At 44.0% G+C, this 20,053-nt stretch overlaps 1 protein-coding gene and 1 pseudogene across 1 annotated transcript; both read left to right on the top strand.

Annotated features, from left to right (window-relative positions):
- The first annotated feature begins 1,453 nt into the window (after nt 1–1,453).
- Nucleotides 1,454–7,065, top strand: LOC123132097 (protein Rf1, mitochondrial-like; annotated as a pseudogene).
- Nucleotides 7,066–8,787: 1,722 nt separating this feature from the next.
- LOC123130305 (protein Rf1, mitochondrial) lies at nt 8,788–11,334 on the top strand. The gene has a single exon (XM_044550232.1). It carries the CDS (start codon nt 9,067–9,069, stop codon nt 10,519–10,521), a length of 1,455 nt encoding a protein of 484 aa, XP_044406167.1. The 5' UTR covers nt 8,788–9,066; the 3' UTR covers nt 10,522–11,334.
- The last annotated feature ends 8,719 nt before the right edge of the window (nt 11,335–20,053 follow it).

Below are 20,053 nucleotides of genomic sequence, written 5' to 3'. Positions count from 1 at the left end.
ATCCTCAAAGCCATGCCTTAAAGTCGGTCTGACACAAACTGTTTAGGGTTGTTTTGGCCCTTTTAGGCCTCTTTTAGTTCATAGGATAGGATTATCGTAGGAATAGGAATTTTGTAGGAAATGAGATGGCATGTATCTCAAATCCTATGAGTAGGAATAGGAAACGAGATTTTATTTGGTTGACACCAAAGGAATTTTTCCATTGAGTCTAGACTCATTTTTATTTTCCTATGAAATGTGAAGGATAGAAACCAATCCTATGTAGGAATAGGAATCTATTCCTATAAACCAAAGGGCTCTAAAGAAAAAAATCCTATAAGAATCCTATCCTCTAGAATTCTTATGAAATTCCTCCAAACCAAAGGAGGCCTTAACTTTAGCCTTTTTCAGAGCCGTTTGAGCCTTTTAATGTGTGCCGACCAATAGTCTTGTCATGATGGGTCGGCCCTCTTAGCCCACGTGCCAAGAAGATTCTCGAGCCAAGGCCTTCGGGCCGACTCGTCATGACCTTTTATTGGATCGCTTGCTGGTGTAGGTGCATATGGCCAGGACAGGGTTCAGCCCCGGGGATCCTATTTGGCGTGCATGTCACTGATTAGCGACCGCGCAGACACCCCCTGCTTCCACGCTGCGTACATTTGGGCCAGCCCAACATGGCTCGTTTCCGGTTTTTACAAGGTTCTAGAGCCTTCCCAAACCGTAATTTATTTTTTCATTCTTTTTTCTCATTTTTCATTTTTGTTCTTTAGTTTCTTTTTTGCTTGCCTTTTCCCTTTTTTCTGTCATTTTCCCTTTTTATATTTTCATTTTGTGAATTTTTTCAAATATGTGAACATCTTTTAAATAGTGATTTTTTTGGAAATCATGATCATGTTTCAAATTCGTATTTTTTTGAAATAGTTAACATTTTTAAAATTCATATTTTTTTTTAGAAAATTTAAAAAAAACTTTTGAAACTCATTAATTTTTTGAATTGATGATTTTTTTAAAAAAAATTGGGAACAATTTGTTAAATTTACGAATATTTTTAGTTTTTTACGAACATGTTTTAAAATATCATGAACATTTTGTGAACACACAAACATTTGTTTTCGTGATTTATTTTATAAAGTTGGAACATTTTTTTATTACGCACGCATTTTTACAAATTCATGAACATTCTTCGAATTCCAAACATTGTTTTTAAACTCGTGGACAATTTTTAAATATATTATTTAAAAAAGTCATGAACATTTTATGATTTATTGATTTTTATTTTTAACAATTCAACTTTTGTGGAATTTGGAACCTTTCTGTAATCCCGAGTTATTTTAAAGAAGAACAAAACACAAACAGAAAATAAAAAAAGGAAAGAAAAATAGGGCGCGTGGCAAAAAAAAAAAAACCTCTGAAGGAGCGTTGGGTAGATCGTAGATGCATGTGAGATAGACAAGTTGTAGCGCTGACTGTGAAATGAGAATGAGATGCCCACGCAGAGCTCCAAATCGAACCCCCGTCTCCATCCAAAATCCAAATCCCGCAATCCAATCCCACCTCCGTCCTCCTTCCTCCGGCCGCTGGACGTGCCGGTGGTTGGTCCTCGCCGGCGCTCGCCCTCACTCACCGTCGCTGCAGGAAGAAGCGAGCGAGACCACTCTGTCCAGTGTCTCCTCCGTCCGTCCTCCTCCCACCAGAGTAAGGATTTGGTCCTTGGAGCTCGCATTCGCCGCCGCTGTAGAAACTAGACGGCGACGATGCCGCGCCTTCAGGTCCGCTCTTTCTGCAGCTCCTTCTCCTCACGCGCCTACGACCTGCTGAACGAACTCCAAGGCCATCTGGACTCCAGGACGCTCAGACCAGAGCTCGCGCGCCAACTGTTCGACGAAATGCTGCGCCAACCAGTCCCAGTATCGGCGCGTGCACTCAACGGCTTATTTGCTGCACTCGCGCGTGCGCCGCCTTCAACCGCCTGCACTGATGGCCCTGCGCTCGCGGTCGATCTCTTCAACCATATGGCCCGAGCAGGCCGCCGCCGGATGACAGGACCCACCGTTCACACTTACAACATACTAATTGACTGCTGCCACCGAGCATGCCGCCCAGACCTAGGGCCTGCCTTCTTTGGCTGCCTCCTCAAGACAGGCATCACAATGAGCGCCATTACCTACAGCAGCCTATTCAAGTTCCTCTGTGACATGAGGCGCACAAAGGAGGCTCTGAACGTGCTGCTCCATAGGATGCCCGATGACCTGCCTAATGTCATCTCCTACTCAGTGATTCTCAAGAGTTTCTGCGACAGTGGGAGGAGCCAGCTTGCGCTTGACCTGCTCCGGGTGATGGCCAAAAAAGGTGGTGACCACTCTCCCGACGTGATGGCATACAACATGGTAATGGATGGCTTGTTTAAGGAGGGTGAAGTAAGCAAAGCATGTGATCTATTCCACGAAATGATACAACAGGGGGTTGTGCCTAATGAGGTGACATATAGCTCCATAATCAATGCGCTATGCAAAGCAAGAGCAATGGATAAGGCAGAGGTGATCCTTCGACACATGGTTCGTAATGGTGTCCAACCACATGATAGGATATATAATACCCTGATCCATGGATTTTTAACTTCGGATCAGCTGAAAGAAGCCTTTAGGTTGTTGAAAGTAATGAGAAGCCAAGGTAGTATGCCAAACGTTGTTACTTGCACCTCAGTCATGGACTACCTTTGCAAGCATGGAAGAATCAAAGAAGCTGAGGAAATATTTTATTCCATGGCCGTGAATGGCCGAAACCAAATATAGTCTCATACTCTATTATGCTCCATGGGTACGCTATAGAAGGATCCCTTGTTCAAATGATTGATCTCTGTGAGCTGATGGCAAGAGATGGAGTTGTACCCGACCTCCGTTGTTTCAACATACTGATTAATGCATATGCTAAGTATGGCAGGATGGATGTGGCCATGCTTTTCTTTGAAGACATGTTGAAGCAGGGTGTGAAGCCTAATGAATTCACTTATTTAACTGTGATATCTGCATTTTGCAAGATGGGCAGGATGGATGATGCGATGGAAAAGTTCAGTGAGATGATTGATATGGGAGTACCACTTGAGACAGAAGTTTACATGTGCATGGTTGAGGGTTATTTTAATCATGGTGATTCCATGAAAGCCGAGGAATTTATTACCAAGATGAAGAACAGGGATATTCATCATAAGCCATGGAAAGGTAATCGATGAACACGGCATCTTTGACTTGGTTACCCATACTGGTGAGAGGCCTCATCCTACTGCATTCACTAAAATTATCAATGGATATTGCTTATCGCCAAGATGGAAAAAGCATTCAGAGTACTAGCCAAGATGGAGAAAGGCAAGGAATCTCTACTACTAAAAAGAACGTAAGGTTCCCATTTCACATCTCTTTCGTCTAACCTTCCATATATACGTCCCACTTTTTCCTTATCCTCTTTGATTTTTTCCTCCCATATTTGATTTTTCTCCCATCCATTCAATTGTCTCATATTTATTATCTTACCAAAATAAACACATATTTTGTTAGCAACTCATTAAATTCTTACCAAATAAGTGCTTAACAATAAAATCGCAGATAAATCATGGCGATTGCATACAAAGATTTGGTAAGATTTTAGCGTATCAATATAATAATATACATGGCTTCTCAAAAACATTAATACAATAATAGACGTGCAGTCAGGGGCTAATCTACTAGAATGTTTATACTCCCGTTGCAACGCACGGGCAATTTTCTAGTTGATTACTGAAATGAAGAACAAGGATATTCGTCATAGGCCGCAGAAGGGTAACTGAAGAACACAATATCTTTGACATGGTCATAAGTACTGGTGAGAGGCCTGATCTTGTTACATTTACTTAAATGATCGACGGATATTGCCTAGTCATCAAGACAAAAGACGCATTTGGAGTACTGGATGCTATGTTATTACACAGCACTTTTTACTTGCATGGTTATGCTCTCATCATCTTGATATGCTCCAAATGCGTTCTATTTTGATTGTCCTTACTTGGACCAAAATTTGAGGTGTGAATTAAGCCTTATGGTTATTAGTTGTTGTTTATTGGCAGTGGGATAGTTGTCTAGTTTGGATTTTGTCGAGGCACTGAAATATTTAGGATGGATTGTGAGCTGGCTGATTAGGTGTTGCATGCATAATTCCTTTAGTGTCCAAGTGTGCTCTTCGTACTTGATATATCATGGACTACAAGGGCTTGGCTTTGGCCTTGCTATGTTTGCCCCATTCCAAAATAGTGAACTACTGATAAAAGACCAGTGAACTATTGCTGCCATTCAAGGAAAAAGGGAACAATTTCACTTTTCTTTCATGTTCTGTAGTTCAAACACTGCAAAGCCCTTGTATTGGGTCAAATGGTATGCCTGTTCTGTTTAAGTTAGGCGTACTTTCCTCCTGTATTTTACACTTGATGCTACATATCCTGACCTGGTTGTGAGCACTTATGACATCATGACCAGCGTTATCTATCAATGATCAGGCAAATGGTTTAGATGGGAACCTGTACCAACAAAGTAAAGAGGAGGACCAAACCAATGCAATGGACTTGCTCCGTTTTCTTCTTTTTTCATTTCTTCCTTCTGCCAGCTATATGAATATATATCTGCATGAATATGTTCCCGAAAACCAAAATTACTTTGTCACCGTGAAACCTTTTTTTTACCTGACTGACAAACCATTTTTGTCAGCACTTGTTTCTTTTCATGTTGTCTAAATAGCTTTTCAGAGCTTTCGCGTGTAGTTGTTTCGTACAAAATGTATGCTCGAACAATATATACTGATAGCATCTAACTTGATGGAAGTCTGGCCATTAAAATCAAAGCAATGTGTACAATCATCTGCGGCCTTATACTATACAATAAGGATCGGAACATGATCCCAGACACACCTTATAAGTTACAACACCTGAAGCTGATGGTGAGTAAAGAAGTACACTGATTCAACAGGCTGCTTCAGCCTAATTATATCTGAAGGATCTCTAGCACAACTCGAGCTTGGCTGGATGAGTATACTGCCAGATGCGGGCCTTCGCTTGGGACCTTGGACACATTCTTCACAGTAATACTTTTGACAATAATATTTGAAGATAATATGTTGTATGGAACAAAAGTAATAATTTTTTTTATTTTTTTATAAGAAATGCAGTCAAACCTGTAGTGACGGCTTCCAGAGGGCAGTTCCTTGTAAAGCTACCGGAGGAGAAGCTTTTCCGGCACCAGGGCCTGACTAGCTGCTCCACCTCAAGAGCCAGATCGGTTCGGCAAGTGGATAGCATCATTGGAATAATATCGTGCATAGTGATGCAGGCTAGGATGCAATCTCTAAGCCTGCAGGAGTGGGCATCGTTGTCCGAGATCATGCATGGCTGGTGTTCCTGTGTGTGCTAGCGTGGAGGAAGCGGGGATCCTTGCTTGTCTAAAGGGACTAGGACACCTCAATGCTGATGCTCATTGAAACTAACGGCTTGCTGGCTGTTTTGCCGGAAGTCATGGTGAACCAGGCTGCACGGGCGAGGTGAACGGTGTGGGTGCAGTTAGGTACTGGTCATGCATTTAGGTACAATGAGTCAGTGCCGACCTGCATTTTTCAGGGGATTTTTTCAGTACAACGGTCATTCATATTGCAGTCTTTCGAGGAGAAAGAGAACAGAACAAGTTCACTCTTCTGCCATAAGTGATTTCTGTAGTCCAAACACTACAATTGGCCACTGATTATGAAGCTTTAGTATTGCGCCAAATGGTTACTATGAAGATATTATTTAGCTGATTGCTTCCTCTGGCAGCACCTTGCTGTGATGGTGATACTACATTAGCCATTATGCTTATGCCTGTATGTATCATTTCAGTTTACGTTTGGCATACTTCCCTCATGTGTGTAACACTCGCTGTTCAAAACCAGACCCGGGGTGTGAGCACTGGGACAGCTTGAATAGTGCATGTGCCAATAATCAGTCAAATACTCCTTATCCATTTCTCCGACAAGTATTTACGGACGGAGGGAGTAGTTTAGATGGGTACTTGTAGCAACAAAGCAAAGAAGAGGACAAAAAGTAGAAGGGATATGCCATTTTATCCTAGAGTTTTTTTTTAATTTCTATATCTCTTCCTTTTGCCATCTATATGCTTAAATAGGTTTTCAGAGCTTTCATGTGTGGTAGTTTAATTCAGAATGTACAAAATTAAGTATCCAAATGCGATTCACAACTTCATAAACAAAAAAGACAAATCAAGATATGAATAGTACCAAATTGTAATCCTGGTGGTACTATTCAAACTGGTTTGTCCTTTTCATTTCTTGAGTTGTACTTAGTGATCTAAACGATCTTATATTAATTTACAGAGGGAGTATGTCAGAATTTGGATCTAAAAATTTATGACATGGTATATACATGTATAAATGCTGTTAATTGTTTTCAAGACTTCTTAAATATTGAACTAAGTTGTCTAGTGCACCCAATATGTCACAGCTAAACCATTTTCTCGGCACCGATTTTGTTTCATGTTCCATATAGCAGCTTTCTAGGGCCTTAAACGGCCCTTCAGTTATGTGTGCTTGTTTTGTACATGTTGTACGCTTAAATATTTGTTATTTTCATTCATTCTTTTCTATTTGTACCAAACAAACTTGCTTTCCCTGAAATATACAATTCGTTGGTTCTTCAGTCTCTGCAAGGAGAGGCGAGTGCTTAATTATTTATTTTATATGTATTGCAGATACTTATCATTGTCATCATCAGCGACTGCTCGAGTAAGCGATTGGATCGACAGCCAGGGGGTGTATTCGAATATGGCAAACAGTTCTATCCGTCGTATCTTTCCTGGCATTCATGGTTCCGCCAAGACCTTTAGCTGTTGCGTTGTAAATGTGCATGATCGAATGACTGCAACTGTCGAGTTCTAAACTTCCAGTAATGATATCTGTTCCGCCGAAATCTTTAGCTGCATTTAACAATTAACAGTAAACTGTTGTTGAATTTTCATTTCTGGACAAATATTCAAGTGCAGACTTTATGATCAATTGACTGCAAGTGTCGAGTTTTAAACTTCCGGTAATGATATCCATGCGTCCATAGCTGCTGCTGCATGTTTCTGTGATCAACAGAATTCTCAAAATTACAGCACTGAAGTACCCATCTTTGTCCATGAATATATGATGTTTTTTTTTACAAGAAACGGTCTCTAATATTAGGAAATGGTGGTAAAAATAAAATATAAGTCTGACTGTGTATTACTTCGCACTGCTCGCCCTGCCGCCTGACCGGGGAGGATGGAGAGTGCAACGGGCCGGCGCGGGTGAGCGTGGAGCTGGAGCTGCCCCTCCGGACCACCGGGAGGCCGTGGAACTCGAGCTCCTATCCCTGTCCATCCGCGACCGGTGAAGGGCGAGCTCCTCATCGTCGTGGGCGGAGCTCGAATATGTCATGACGGCAAGTGTGCCCCGGTTAATGGGGTCAGCCTCAGTGCCAGATCCGTTGTCTGAGACGGTGAGGCTAGGGTTTGGTTCGGATGGGGATGGGGTGGGGTTTATGTGGGGCCAGGTGGGCCAGTATGGCCCGTCGGCCGCATTTGCGTGTTCGGACCCCTCATATTTGCCCATATATGGGCAGGGTTTGAGGGGCGCTAGACAGTCCGGACATTTGTGCCAAGTATGAGGCTACGGTTGTATGTAGCTTTTTGGTCCGGACAGTGTTCGGGCTATCCACTCGAACAAATGGGGGGAGTAGGGGGTTCAGTTGTAGATGCTCTTATTAGTTGTAGGGGGTCACTAGTTAGCGACCGCGCGGGCACCCTGCTTCCATGCTGCGTACATTTGGGCCAGCCCAACATGGCTAGTTTTTGGTTTGGAGAAGGTTCTAAGCCTCCCCAAACCATAATTTCTTTTTTTCTCTTGTCTTTTCATTCGGTTTTTTCCTCCCTTTTCATCTTTTTTTCTTTTCGTTTGTCTTTTCTTTATCTTTTCCCTTTTTAATTTCATTTTGTGAAGATTTTTCAAATATGTGTACATCCTATAAATAGTGAAATGTTTTGAAAATCATGAACATGTTTCAAATTCGTAATTTTTTGAAACAATTAACATTTTTCAAATTCATAATTATTTTTATAAAAGTTTGTGAAACTTTTTACAAATTTAAAGATTTTCTTTAGAAACTCATTAGCATATTTTTGAATCAGCGGACAATTCTGAATCGATGAACTTTTTTGAAATTTGGGAAAATATTCGAAATTTGTGCACATTTTTTAACTCTTACGAACATGTTTTTAAATATAAAAAAATCTGAATTCACGAATATTTTCTGAACACACAGATAATTTTTTGTTTTTGAGATTTTTTATATAAAATTGGAACATTTTTTGAATACACGAGATTTTTTACAAATTCATGAACATTCTTAGAATTCACGAAATATTTTTGAAACTCATGGAATTTTTTTAAATATATTATCATTTTTAAAAAATTACGATTTTTTTTGTATCCATGGACATTTTATGATTATTACTCCCTCTGTAAACTAATGTAAGAGCATTTAGATCACTAAAGTAGTAGTCTAAACGCTCTTATATTAGTTTACGGAGGGAGTACTTTTTATTTTTTCAAATTTCACGTTGACAATTTTGGAACCTTTTTCTGTAATCCCGAATTATTTAAAGAAGAACAAAACGCAAACAGAAAATAAAAAAGGAAAGAAAAACAGGGCGCGTGGAAAAAAAAGCCCTCTGAACGAGCGGTGGGTAGATCGTAGATTCATGTGAACGAGCTGTGCGTGAACTGACTGTGAAATGAGAATGAGATGCCCACGCAGAGCTCCAAATCGAACCCCCGTCTCCATCCAAAATCCAAATCCCGCCTCCCTCCTCCTTCCTCCAGCCGCTGGACGCGCCGGTGGTCGGTCCTCGCCGGCGCTCGCCCTCACTCACCGTCGCTGCAGGAAGAAGCGAGCGAGACCACTCTGTCCAGTGTCTCTTCCGTCCGTCCTCCTCCCACCAGAGTAAGGAGTTGGTCTTTGCCGCCCGCATTCACTGCCGCTGCAGGAACTAGACGGCGGCAATGTCGCGCCTCCAGCCCCGCTCTTTCTCCAGTCCCGTCTCCTCACGAGTCAGCGAGCTGCTGGATGAATTCAAATATCATCTGGGCTCTGGGACGCTCTGGCCGGAGCTCGCGCACCAACTATTCGACGAAATGCTGCGCCAACCCGTCCCGGTTTCAGCACGCGCACTCGGCGGCTTATTTTCTGCCCTCGCGCGTGCGCGGCCCTCAACCGCCTGTACTGATGGCCCCGCCCTCGCCATCGATCTCTTCAACCGCCACCGGATAGCACCTGACATTTACACCTACAACATACTAATTAACTGCTGCCACCGAGCATGCCGCCCAGACCTAGGGCCTGCCTTCTTCGGATGCCTTCTCAAGACAGGCATCACGACGGACGTCATTACCTACAGCAGTTTATTGCAGTGCTTCTGTGACATGAAGCGGACAGAGGAAGCTCTGGACCTGCTGCTCCATAGGGTGAGTGATAACCTGCCTGATGCCATCTCCTACTCAGTTATTCTCAAGAGCTTCTGCGACAACGGAAGGAGCCAGTGTGCGCTTGACCTGCTCCAGATGATGGCCAAAAAAGGTGCTGACCATTCCCCCAACGTGGTCTCATACAACTTGGTAATCAATGGTTTCTTTAAGGAGGGTGAAATAAGCAAAGCATGTGATCTGTTCCATGAAATGATACAACAAGGGTTTGTTCCCGATGTGGTGACGTATAACTCTGTTATTAATGCACTGTGCAAAGCAAGAGCAATGGACAAGGCAGAGGTGGTCCTTCGATCGATGGTTCATAATAGTGTCCAACCGGATGTTGTAACATATAATAGCTTGATCCAAGGATTTTTAACTACGGGTCAGCTGAAAGAAGCCTTTAGGTTGTTGAAAGTGATGAGAAGCCAAGGTGTTATGCCAAGCGTTGTTACTTGCACCTCAGTCATGGACTACCTTTGCAAGCATGGAAGAATCAAAGAAGCTGAGGAAACATTTTATTCCATGGCCGTGAGTGGCCGAAAACCAGATACAGTCTCATACTCTATTATGCTCCTTGGGTACGCTATAGAAGGATCCCTTGTTAAAATGATTGATCTCTGTGAGATGATGGCAAGAGATGGAGTTGTACCCGACCTCCGTTGTTTCAACATACTGATTAAGGCATATGCTAAGTATGGCAGGATGGATGTGGCCATGCTTTTCTTTGAAGACATGTTGAAGCAGGGTGTGAAGCCTAATGGATTCACTTATTTAATTGTGATATCTGCATTTTGCAAGATGGGCAGGATGGATGATGCGATGGAAAAATTCAATGAGATGATTGATATGGGAGTACCACTTGACACAGAAGTTTACATGTGCATGGTTGAGGGTTATTTTAATCATGGTGATTCCATGAAAGCCGAGGAATTTATTACCAAAATGAAGAACAGGGATATTCATCATAAGCCATGGAAAGGTAATCGATGAACACGGCATCTTTGACTTGGTTACCCATACTGGTGAGAGGCCTCATCCTACTGCATTCACTAAAATTATCAATGGATATTGCTTATCGCCAAGATGGAGAATGTTTAGAGTACTTGATGCTATGATATCAGTTGGCGTGAGGGCTGTTGTTGTTACGCATCACTTAACTTACCATGGTTATGCTCTCATCTTCTTGATATGCATTAGATGTGTTGTTATCCTGATTGCTCCAGCGTGCACTAGAATTAGAGAAGTGTGAGGTAAGCCTTATGGTTGTTAGTTGCTGTTTATCAGTAGTTGGATATAGTGCCTACTTCGAATTTCCTCAAGGCACTGGAGTATTCAGGGTGGATAGCGACCTGGCTGATTAGGTGTTGCATGCATAATTCCCTGTGGCTAAGTCTTATTTATAGTTAATATATCATGGATGAAAATCGCTTTTTGTAGGCCTTGCATGTTTGTGTCATTCCAAAAGTGAACTATTGATAAGTTACAGTTGAGAGTTATTGCTGTCTTTCGGAGAGAAAGAGAACAGAAGAATTTCACTTCTCTGCTATAAATGATTTCTAAAGTCCAAACACTACAATTGGTATTTGAGCATGAAGCTTTAGTATTTGCGCCAAATGGTTACTGTGAAGATATTATTAGCTGAGTTATTCTTCCTGGCAGCACCTTGCTGTGATGATGATACTGTATTAGCCATTATGCTTATGCCTATATGTATCATTTCAGTTCAAGTTTGGCATACTTGACTCATATGTTTTACAATAGCTGTTAAAAAACCCTGATCTGCTTTGAGCAATGAAGACATCATGGTGTGGGTGTGGCAATTATTTGCACTGCTGCTGCCTCTGCAATGGCTTTGAACTCCATGTCAGCTCTTGGATAGTATGTGGGCTGTCCTTTGTGTGAAGTGCCTCTCCTGCCTTGCAAGGGCGCTCTTGACAACATCCTTTGCGCAGCAGAAGAGGTTCCTCATTTCGCAGGCCTCGATCACCAATCTTCCATTCTGCATTCCCCAACTGCTTCTTTGACCGCAGTATACAGACACACTCTCACATTATGGATTGCAGCTCCATCCCGGTCTTCTTTGTCCTCTGATTGATATCAGGCCGCTCCTATGCCTAATGAAGATAGTGAGCAATGACAATTTCTCCGCGATGAGATGAAATATCTAGAGTGGCCCATGAGATGGAGATATCTAGTCTGACAGTTGTTCGTGCCCATGAGGTCATAACAGACTGTTTGAAAGTGCGTTATATCGACTAGAGGGGGGGGGATGAATAGGTGATTTTTATAGAAGTCTTCAAAACGTGGAAGTTTTCAAGACAAACGATAGAAATGAACCTATTACCATGCAGCGGAAGGTAGACTACACTAGGCAAGCCATAGTCAAGTATTCAATGAAGTGAAAGCACAATAACTAATAGCAGCAATGTAGTGAGGATCAGGTAGGAAGATATTACGAAGCCAAACAGAACACGCAGTCACTCAGTGAAGACAAAATATAGTGCAATCATACAATGACTTCACAAGGACCAACAGTAAGTAAAGGGAAGGGAAGGATGAAACCAGTGACTCGTTGAAGACAATGATTTGTTGGACCAGTTCCAGTTGCTGTGACAACTGTATATCTGGTTAGGGCGGCTAGGTATTTAAACCTAAGGACACATAGTCTCGGACACCCAGTCCTAAACACGCAGCTCAGGACACCCAGTCCTCACCGTATTCCCCTTGAGCTAAGGTCACACAGACCTCGCCCAATCACTCTGGTAAGTCTTCAAGGTAGACTCCCAAACCTTCACAGACTTCGTTCACCGGCGATCCACAATGTCTCTTGGATGCTCAGAACGCGACGCCTAACCGGCTGGAGGATTCACAGTCCTCAAGTGTAATAAGTCTTCAGATCACACAGACAAGAAGACTTAAGTGATGCCTAACACTCTTTGGCTCTGAGTGGTTAGGGCTTTATCCTCGCAAGGAATTCTTTCTCAAAGGCTTCGAGGTGGGTTGCTCTCAAACGACAAAAGTCGTACTTTAACTCTGAGCAGCCAACCGTTTATGGTTGTAGGGGGTGGGCTATTTATGGCCACTGGGCAACCCGACCTAATTTGTCCGAAATGACCTTGGGTCACTAAGGAACTGACACATGTTCCAATGGTCAGATTTCAAACTCACACGGCAACTTTACTTGGGCTACAAGCAAAGCTGACTTGTCCGACTCTGGACAAGATTCGCTCTCATAGTCTTCACTCGAAGACATAGATTTTGGCATCACTTTAGTCATTCTAACTGGTTCTCTTGGACCCCACTTAACAGTACGGTGGTTCCTATGACTCAACAAAGAAGAAATAAAACTACGAAAGATCTAAGTCTTCAAGCTCCATAGGCTTCATGCGATGTCTTCTCTTGTCATAGTCTTCAATGAGAATATCTTCATAAACCACTTTTGACATCAATGTCTTCATACATTTTTAGGGGTCATCTCTGGTGGGAAAACCGAATCAATGAGGGACTTCTACCTGTGTTATCCTGCAATTCTCACAAACACATTAGTCCCTCAACTAGGTTTGTCGTCAATACTCCAAAACCAACTAGGGGTGGCACTAGATGCACTTACAATCTCCCCCTTTTTGGTGATTGATGACAAACTAGTTGAAGTTTTCAACGGAAATATAATATGTGAAATTGTAAGAGGATAGGGAGTTGTCTTCATAAGCTGTGAGGGCTCCCCCTGAAGATGTGCATATAAGTAATTTGCTTTTGGAATGCAAACGCACATGGCAGGTTGTGCTTGTGGAGATCCTCTTCAACTTATGATGACAATCCACTATGCATGTGAAGGTATGTGAAGATAATGACATGCATAATGGAAAATGGATGTCTGCCAAAATGACCTAAGTGCGGAATTTATCGTCGCACATGCGGAATTTATCATCGCATCACAAAGTGGCAAATAAGTAGCAGACGACCATCGAGTTTAAGTGTTACAACTCAAAGAACCAAATGTATCAAAACGAGAGTTGTAAACACGAAGCAAAATGTAAAGCAACCGCCCATATGGACCCGCTTGAAGACTATCAAACTTTTATGCTTCTCCCCTTTTGTCAGTTAGGACCAAAAAGGTTTGAAGACATAGAGCATCTACTCGTTCCCATGAAGAGTAGGTGAAGCAGCAGGGTCGTCGGTGGTGTTCGGCGGTGCAGAAGAACTTGGAGCAGTGTCGAAGTGTGCTGAAGGAGGTGGCGGTGAAGTATCATCGTCTTCGTCCTCGATCACTCTGGCATTCACAGTTGCAGCAGAGGAAGAGAACTCAGAGTCTTCAAGAGACGGAGTTCGTCGCAGCACTGCTCTGCGAGGAGGTGTGGAGTCAAACTTAAAGCATTCAGAGAAGCCATCCTATTGAAGATCATCTTCAGAGCACATCAGCGTCAGCCCTTTCCATGTGCGTCGAGAGGTTTCATGGGCAACAAAGGCATTCTTGGTGGCAAGATTGCGAATGCGGTTGACATCCACAAAAGGCTTTGCATTTGGCGCTTCAGCCAGTCATGATGCCTATCTTGTTTCTGATGAAGAGCCACCAGAAGCTCTCGGTCATTGAGAACACGAGTGCGCTTCTTGGGTCGTTGGGCAATTGCGCTATCGGTGGCTTCAATAAGGGCAGGATGTGGTGCACCTGTAGTTCCAGCCAAAGGATACACATGAGTGACTGCTTCAACTCCTTCAATGTTCTGAGAAAAACTTTGATGCTCCGCATTCTGAAGACTTAGAGGTTCCTTGGTAGGCTCAGGATAAATGGCTTCAACAGACATATCCACATCAGGCAGAAAGATCCGATGATTGCGAGCAGATGGCTGATATGAGATAGCGGAGTGGAGTTTAATCAGCCGCATTATCCATGGAGCGTAGAACTTCAAGCCAAATAGATCAGAGCCTGATGCAGCAAGTTGGCGGATGAAGAAGTCTTGTGCATTGAAGCATTTGCCATGAAGAATATAGAAGACCAAAGTCTTCATTGCACCTTCCAGCTTGGCATGTGGAGAATGTTCTTTGATGGGCCAGAGAGTCACCTTATGATGTGATAAATAGTCCTTGGCAGATACTCAAGGTCTTCAACAAGGAACTTCTTAGGATATGCAGCTTCTTGTGGCAATGGCTTCATCATATTGAGCATCTGACTCATGTTTGGTTCAGGTTTCTGAAAAATGCTCTCCATAGCTTCACTGTGAAGCTGACAGCCAGGTTCGTAGAGATCGCCAGGAGTGGGCGGACCAGTGAGCTCAATGATATCAAAGGCTTTGGCTTCGTGATGAACATTTCCTGTCATCCACTCCAGGACCCAACTCTTCGGATCTCTGTTGTACCCACGGATGTGAAGTGTGGCATAGAATTGGAGCAGCAACTCTTCATTCTAGTGCTCTTGGTCAGTGACAAACGGCAGCAATCCAACCTCTTTGAAGCAATCCAGAGTTTCTTCCAGACAGGGCAGACCAGCTATTGCTTCGATGTCAAGATGCTTATGTGGGAAGATGCGACCTTGATTGTACAGAATGCAGGAGTAATAGCTTCGCTGTGGATAGCTCCAGAACCGATCAGAAGATATTCTTTCCCTTGAGTAGGGGTTCTTGGAGCTATTGAAGAAGGTGTTGTCTGCTTTGAAGCCATTGACATTGAAGGATCCAGGTGCTGATGCAGGACCTGGAAACCTGGGCAATCTTGGGATTGGCTTCTGTACCTGAGGCTGGTGCTCAACATGATAGTCAAACTGAGGACCAGCAGCAGGCGCAGGAATAGAAGCAGTAGCATCAGTGGCTTCGCTGACTTCTGGTGCTTGGGTTGGTGAAGGCTCCACATTGGCTTCAGCCATGACAACGTCAGTGGCGTCGGTGGCAGCCTCAAGATTCTCAACCTCCACTTGACGAGCTGGAGGGTCGGTCACAGTCATGTTCTCCTCGAGAACAGCTTCTTGGTGGGACGGGGGAGTAGCAGCTTTTGGGGTTTCTTCTTCATCGGCTGATGCAGCCGGAATGTCTTCAGCAGTATTAGCTTCAGACGCAGAGACTAGAGGCCTTGGTCCTTTGCGAAGCCTGCGTAACGCTGGCGACGCCTGTGGAGTTGGAGTTGGCTGGGCCTCAAAGTCATCTTCCTCCTGTGCTTGTGGGCAATCAGCCCATGAGGCATCCTGAGCAATTGGCATTAGAGGACGACCAATGCTGATGAGCTCGCTGTGCGTTAGCACAGGCGATGATACCTGTTGGTGCTCGAGCTGAGAAAGAACTGCATCATCTTCAACATGGTCATGGTGACCAATGTCTTCAGCAGCGATGGGATCAGCTACTGGAAAGTCGTCAACTTCATGAGCCTCTATGAAAGCAGGCTCATGGACAGTCAGTTGATGCTCTTGAGGTTCAGCGTCAGGGCGAACCATGGAGATGGGTTCAACAATTAAGGGCTCTGTGGGAGCAGCCCGTTCCTTCTTGGTCTTCCGCTTCTTTTTGGAGGGAGCAGTAGCAGAGGCTTCAGGATGTTTTCTTTTTCTGGCTTCAGCCTCAGCAGTCCTTGTCTTCTTCAGCTCTGAGGCGGTTGACCTTGCCTTTGGCTTCGAGCCAGTCATGCTAGTTGGGAAGACAATGGGATCTGCTTCCTGCCTTGGTGCGTCGGGTTCGGTCATAGCGGGCTTCTTCTTCTTCTTTGCAGCCATCCTGGGGTCGATGCCAGGACGCCCGAGGGCCTTGCGCTTCTCAGCCTCATTGTAGGCTTGCACACACTTGTCAGCCAGGCTCTTCATGCGCTCACGAGAACCTTGAGCTTCTTCACGCTTCTTGAGAAAGGCTTCTTTAAGCTCGTGCAGCATGAGCTTGAAGTTCTTGACCTCTTGTATGCTGAGCTTGGCCATATGCTTCTGGAACCGAGCTTTCTCAAAGTCAATCTCCTGCTTCAGTTTGACGATGCGCTGAGCTAGAGCTAGCTCTGAAGCAATGGCGCCATGGAAGGCGACACTAAGACCAATGGGAAGTTGCAGGTCTTCAAAGCTGAGGTTGGGCGTTTCAAACCACTCATCAATGAAGTCGTGGATGATTGCCACATCAAAGAGAGGCAAATTGTTGAAGATTTCTGCTTCTTCTTTGCTCTTGATCAGTTGCTCAAGAGCGTCATCTGCAAGATCTTCATCACTGGACAGATCGATGGCATCGTTGCGTAGAATAGCACCAGCTGTCAATTCTTGGCCGGTGTGTGGCAGAGGCATCTTGACCTTCTGGGGCTTGGAGACGCGTGACAAGTCTTCAGACTGCACACTGTCTTCAGGAGGTGCAGTGGCCAGTGGCTTCGCCCGTGAGACTTTTGGTGCAGAGGCAGGCTTTGAAGCTTTTGGCTGTTTTAGTTTCTTTGGCTTCGGCGCTGTAGGCGCTTCATCTGATTCAGCGTCATCTGCAGGCTCATTCACGGCTGTCCCTTGAACCACGATATGAGTGATGAGACCTTCCAAGTTGTAGAAGGGCCCAAGAAGATTGGGTTCAGCTTCGCGAGTTCCATCGGCACGGGGAGCAGAGGGACCAGGGTTGAAGTCTAATCCCAAAGACTTCTTGTTTTGCTTCGCTGAGTTTTTGGCAAACTGAAAGTTGCGCTTGAACAGATTGTCATCACGGCACCATAGTAGTGACGATGGGTGTGCATCTGCAGGCTGTGGCCCATGGACCATGCAGAGATAGAAGCCCTGTTCAATGGCTTCTTCTCTGGACCTGGGTTGAAGATTCTTGTATAGGATGTCTCCCCACGGTCGCTTGATGGCATTTTTCTCAGCATATTCTTGGGTCACAAACTGGTATTTGAACCATTGTTCTGCCCAATATCTTCGAATTCATTGGATTTGGGTCTTGCGCTGATTGTAATCCTCTTCAGGATCTGTCTTGTAAAGCTCTGAGAGGTCATCAGGCAAATCTCTTGATCTTCCCCCACGACGCTGTATGCCTCCCTTTCTTGCAGATTTCTCTGAAGCCATGAACTTTAAACTGAAAGGCTTCAATACGTTCAAAGGCTTCAAAGGTTTTCGCTTGCTGGACAAACAGGAACTGGCTTCGGGAGAATTTATATGGTGCTGTAAGAATTCTGCAAATGAATGCATACTATGAGAACCAAGGGATTCTCCCATGGACATGTACCTGTGACAGCATTAAGGTGCGAGGGAAGGGGAAGAGGTCATATGCATTCTCAGAAGATTTTGAAGATAAATCAGTTTAGAAGACATTGACCTCATTGTGCGAAGACATTCACTCATAGATAAGGAGTTGGTTCCAGATTTGTACGAATCCATGGATCAGTACAAGTGAGGAATCTAACTGCTTTGTGAAGCATAAGTGAACATACTAGGCATAATATGAGATGCTGTATAAAGTGGATCCAACATGTGTGAACATAAACTACTTGTGGCAGAAAGTGACGAATCTGTAGGATCAAAGGGGCCGTAAAAAGGAAGTTTTATTTACCACACTAGGAACTGCTAGACGGAGTGGAAGAGGAGGCCGAGCAGTTCGATCGTACGTGCCCTAACTTGGTGACGGAGGACACCTACGGCGACGGCGGAGAAGACGATGTCCGCGGTCGGCGTGAAGACGGCGTCGGAGAGGTTGCGGCAGCGAAGCGCTTCGTCGCCGGCGTCGTCGAGGGCTAGCGGTGGCACTAGGGTTTGTGTGAGAGTGGAAGAAGAGATAATGACTGCGGTGAGGCGTGCATTTATAGGTACAGGGGCGGCTCAGTGTTATTACATAGGTGCCCCTGGCGATTCACATCTGAGGAACACGTGGCCATCATGCAGCATGTTGGAGGTTGTTCCACGTCCCACGCACGCCTGGATTGTTGGGTGGTCGTTCCCACTTCTCCGGATTTCAGGTGAAGGAATGAGCATTGAAAACAGACTTAATGTTTGTCTTTGTATCTTCTGCTGACAAGGACGCAGAGAAGACATTCGACAGTTTTAATAGAATGCATATGATTTGGAGAGATAGAGTTTGAGATAGAAAGCATAGAGAGGTTAGGGTCCGATCACATTCACTTAGTTCAAAAGATTCAACACGAAGACATAGTTATAAGTGAATGCTGTAGAGGACAGAACACTGGTATATATATAATCAATATAGTGAAGATAATTATGAAGACATGCTGAGATTGAAGTCAAACCAAATGTGAAGACATAGTAAATGTAACGCCATGAGTGAAACACTTCAAACAGAACCTTTGGTGGTGGTGTTACCCACCGTATAGGAAGTTTTAGACTCAGACACGACGCACAATTATCGTGGCGCTCCGAAGTCAAATTCCACATTAATGTATTCACACTTAGAATGTATGTCTTCATTGATTGAAGATATACTTTACTTCATGTGTTGCACATCTAAGTCATCAATATGCATAAGTGTTAGGATGTGTGCCTGATCACAGGACATTTAAGGATTCCAAGATATTTAGCTCACACCGTAACTTGCAAAATCTCTTCTCATCCAAGGGCTTGGTGAAGATATCTGCCAATTGTTCTTTAGTGTTGACGTGTATGATATCAATATCTTCCTTCACAACATGATCTATGAGAAAGTGATGACGAATTTCAATGTGTTTTGTCTTCTAGTGCTGAACTGGGTTGTTGGCAATCTTGATGGCGCTTTCGTTGTCGCAGTAGAGTGGCACTTGCTTCAGATGAATGCCATAGTCCTTGAGTGTTCGCTTCATCCACAGAAGCTGAGCGCAGCAAGATCCAGCTCCAACCAGATCAAACTCTGAGCCCTTTGGATACCACAATCCTAGAGTTGGGGTGTGAGCCAAATATCGAAGAATTCGCTTCACAGCTAAGTGATGCGATTCCTTTGGTGCCGCTTGGAATCGAGCACACATGCAAACACTAAGCATAATATCTGGCCTAGATGCACATAGATAAAGTAAAGAACCAATCATGGAGCGGTATACCTTTTGATCGAACTCTTTACCATTGTCGTCGGGACCCGGATGATGTTTGGCTGGCATTGGCGTCGTGAAGCCTTTGCAGTCTTGCATACCGAACTTCTTCAGGCAATCTTTGAGATACTTCTCTTGAGATATGAAGATGCCATTGCGTTGCTGTCATATTTGAAGATCGAGGAAGAACTTCAGCTCTCCCATCATGGACATCTGATATTGCTCTTGCATCATATATCCAAACTCTTCACTGTACTTCTGATTGGTGCAGCCGAAGATAATGTCATCCACATATATTTGGCACACAAACAGTTCACCATCATATGTCTTCGTGAAGAGAGTGGGGTCGAGGGAACCAGGTATGAAGCCTTTGCTCTTCAGGAAGTATTTGAGTGTGTCATACCAAGCCCGAGGGGCTTGTTTGAGGCCATACAGTGCCTTGTTGAGCTTGTATACCATGTCAGGATGTTTTGGATCTTCAAAGCCAGGCGGTTGTGCAACATACACTTCTTCTTCAATCTTGCCATTGAGAAAAGCGCTCTTCACATCCATTTGATATAGAAGTATGTTATGATGATTTGCATAGGCC

Source organism: Triticum aestivum, chromosome 6A (genome assembly GCF_018294505.1).
Source record: "Triticum aestivum cultivar Chinese Spring chromosome 6A, IWGSC CS RefSeq v2.1, whole genome shotgun sequence".
NCBI lineage: Eukaryota > Viridiplantae > Streptophyta > Magnoliopsida > Poales > Poaceae > Triticum > Triticum aestivum.
Note: the sequence above shows the minus strand (reverse complement) of the source record. Positions and strands in the feature narration are given on the sequence as shown.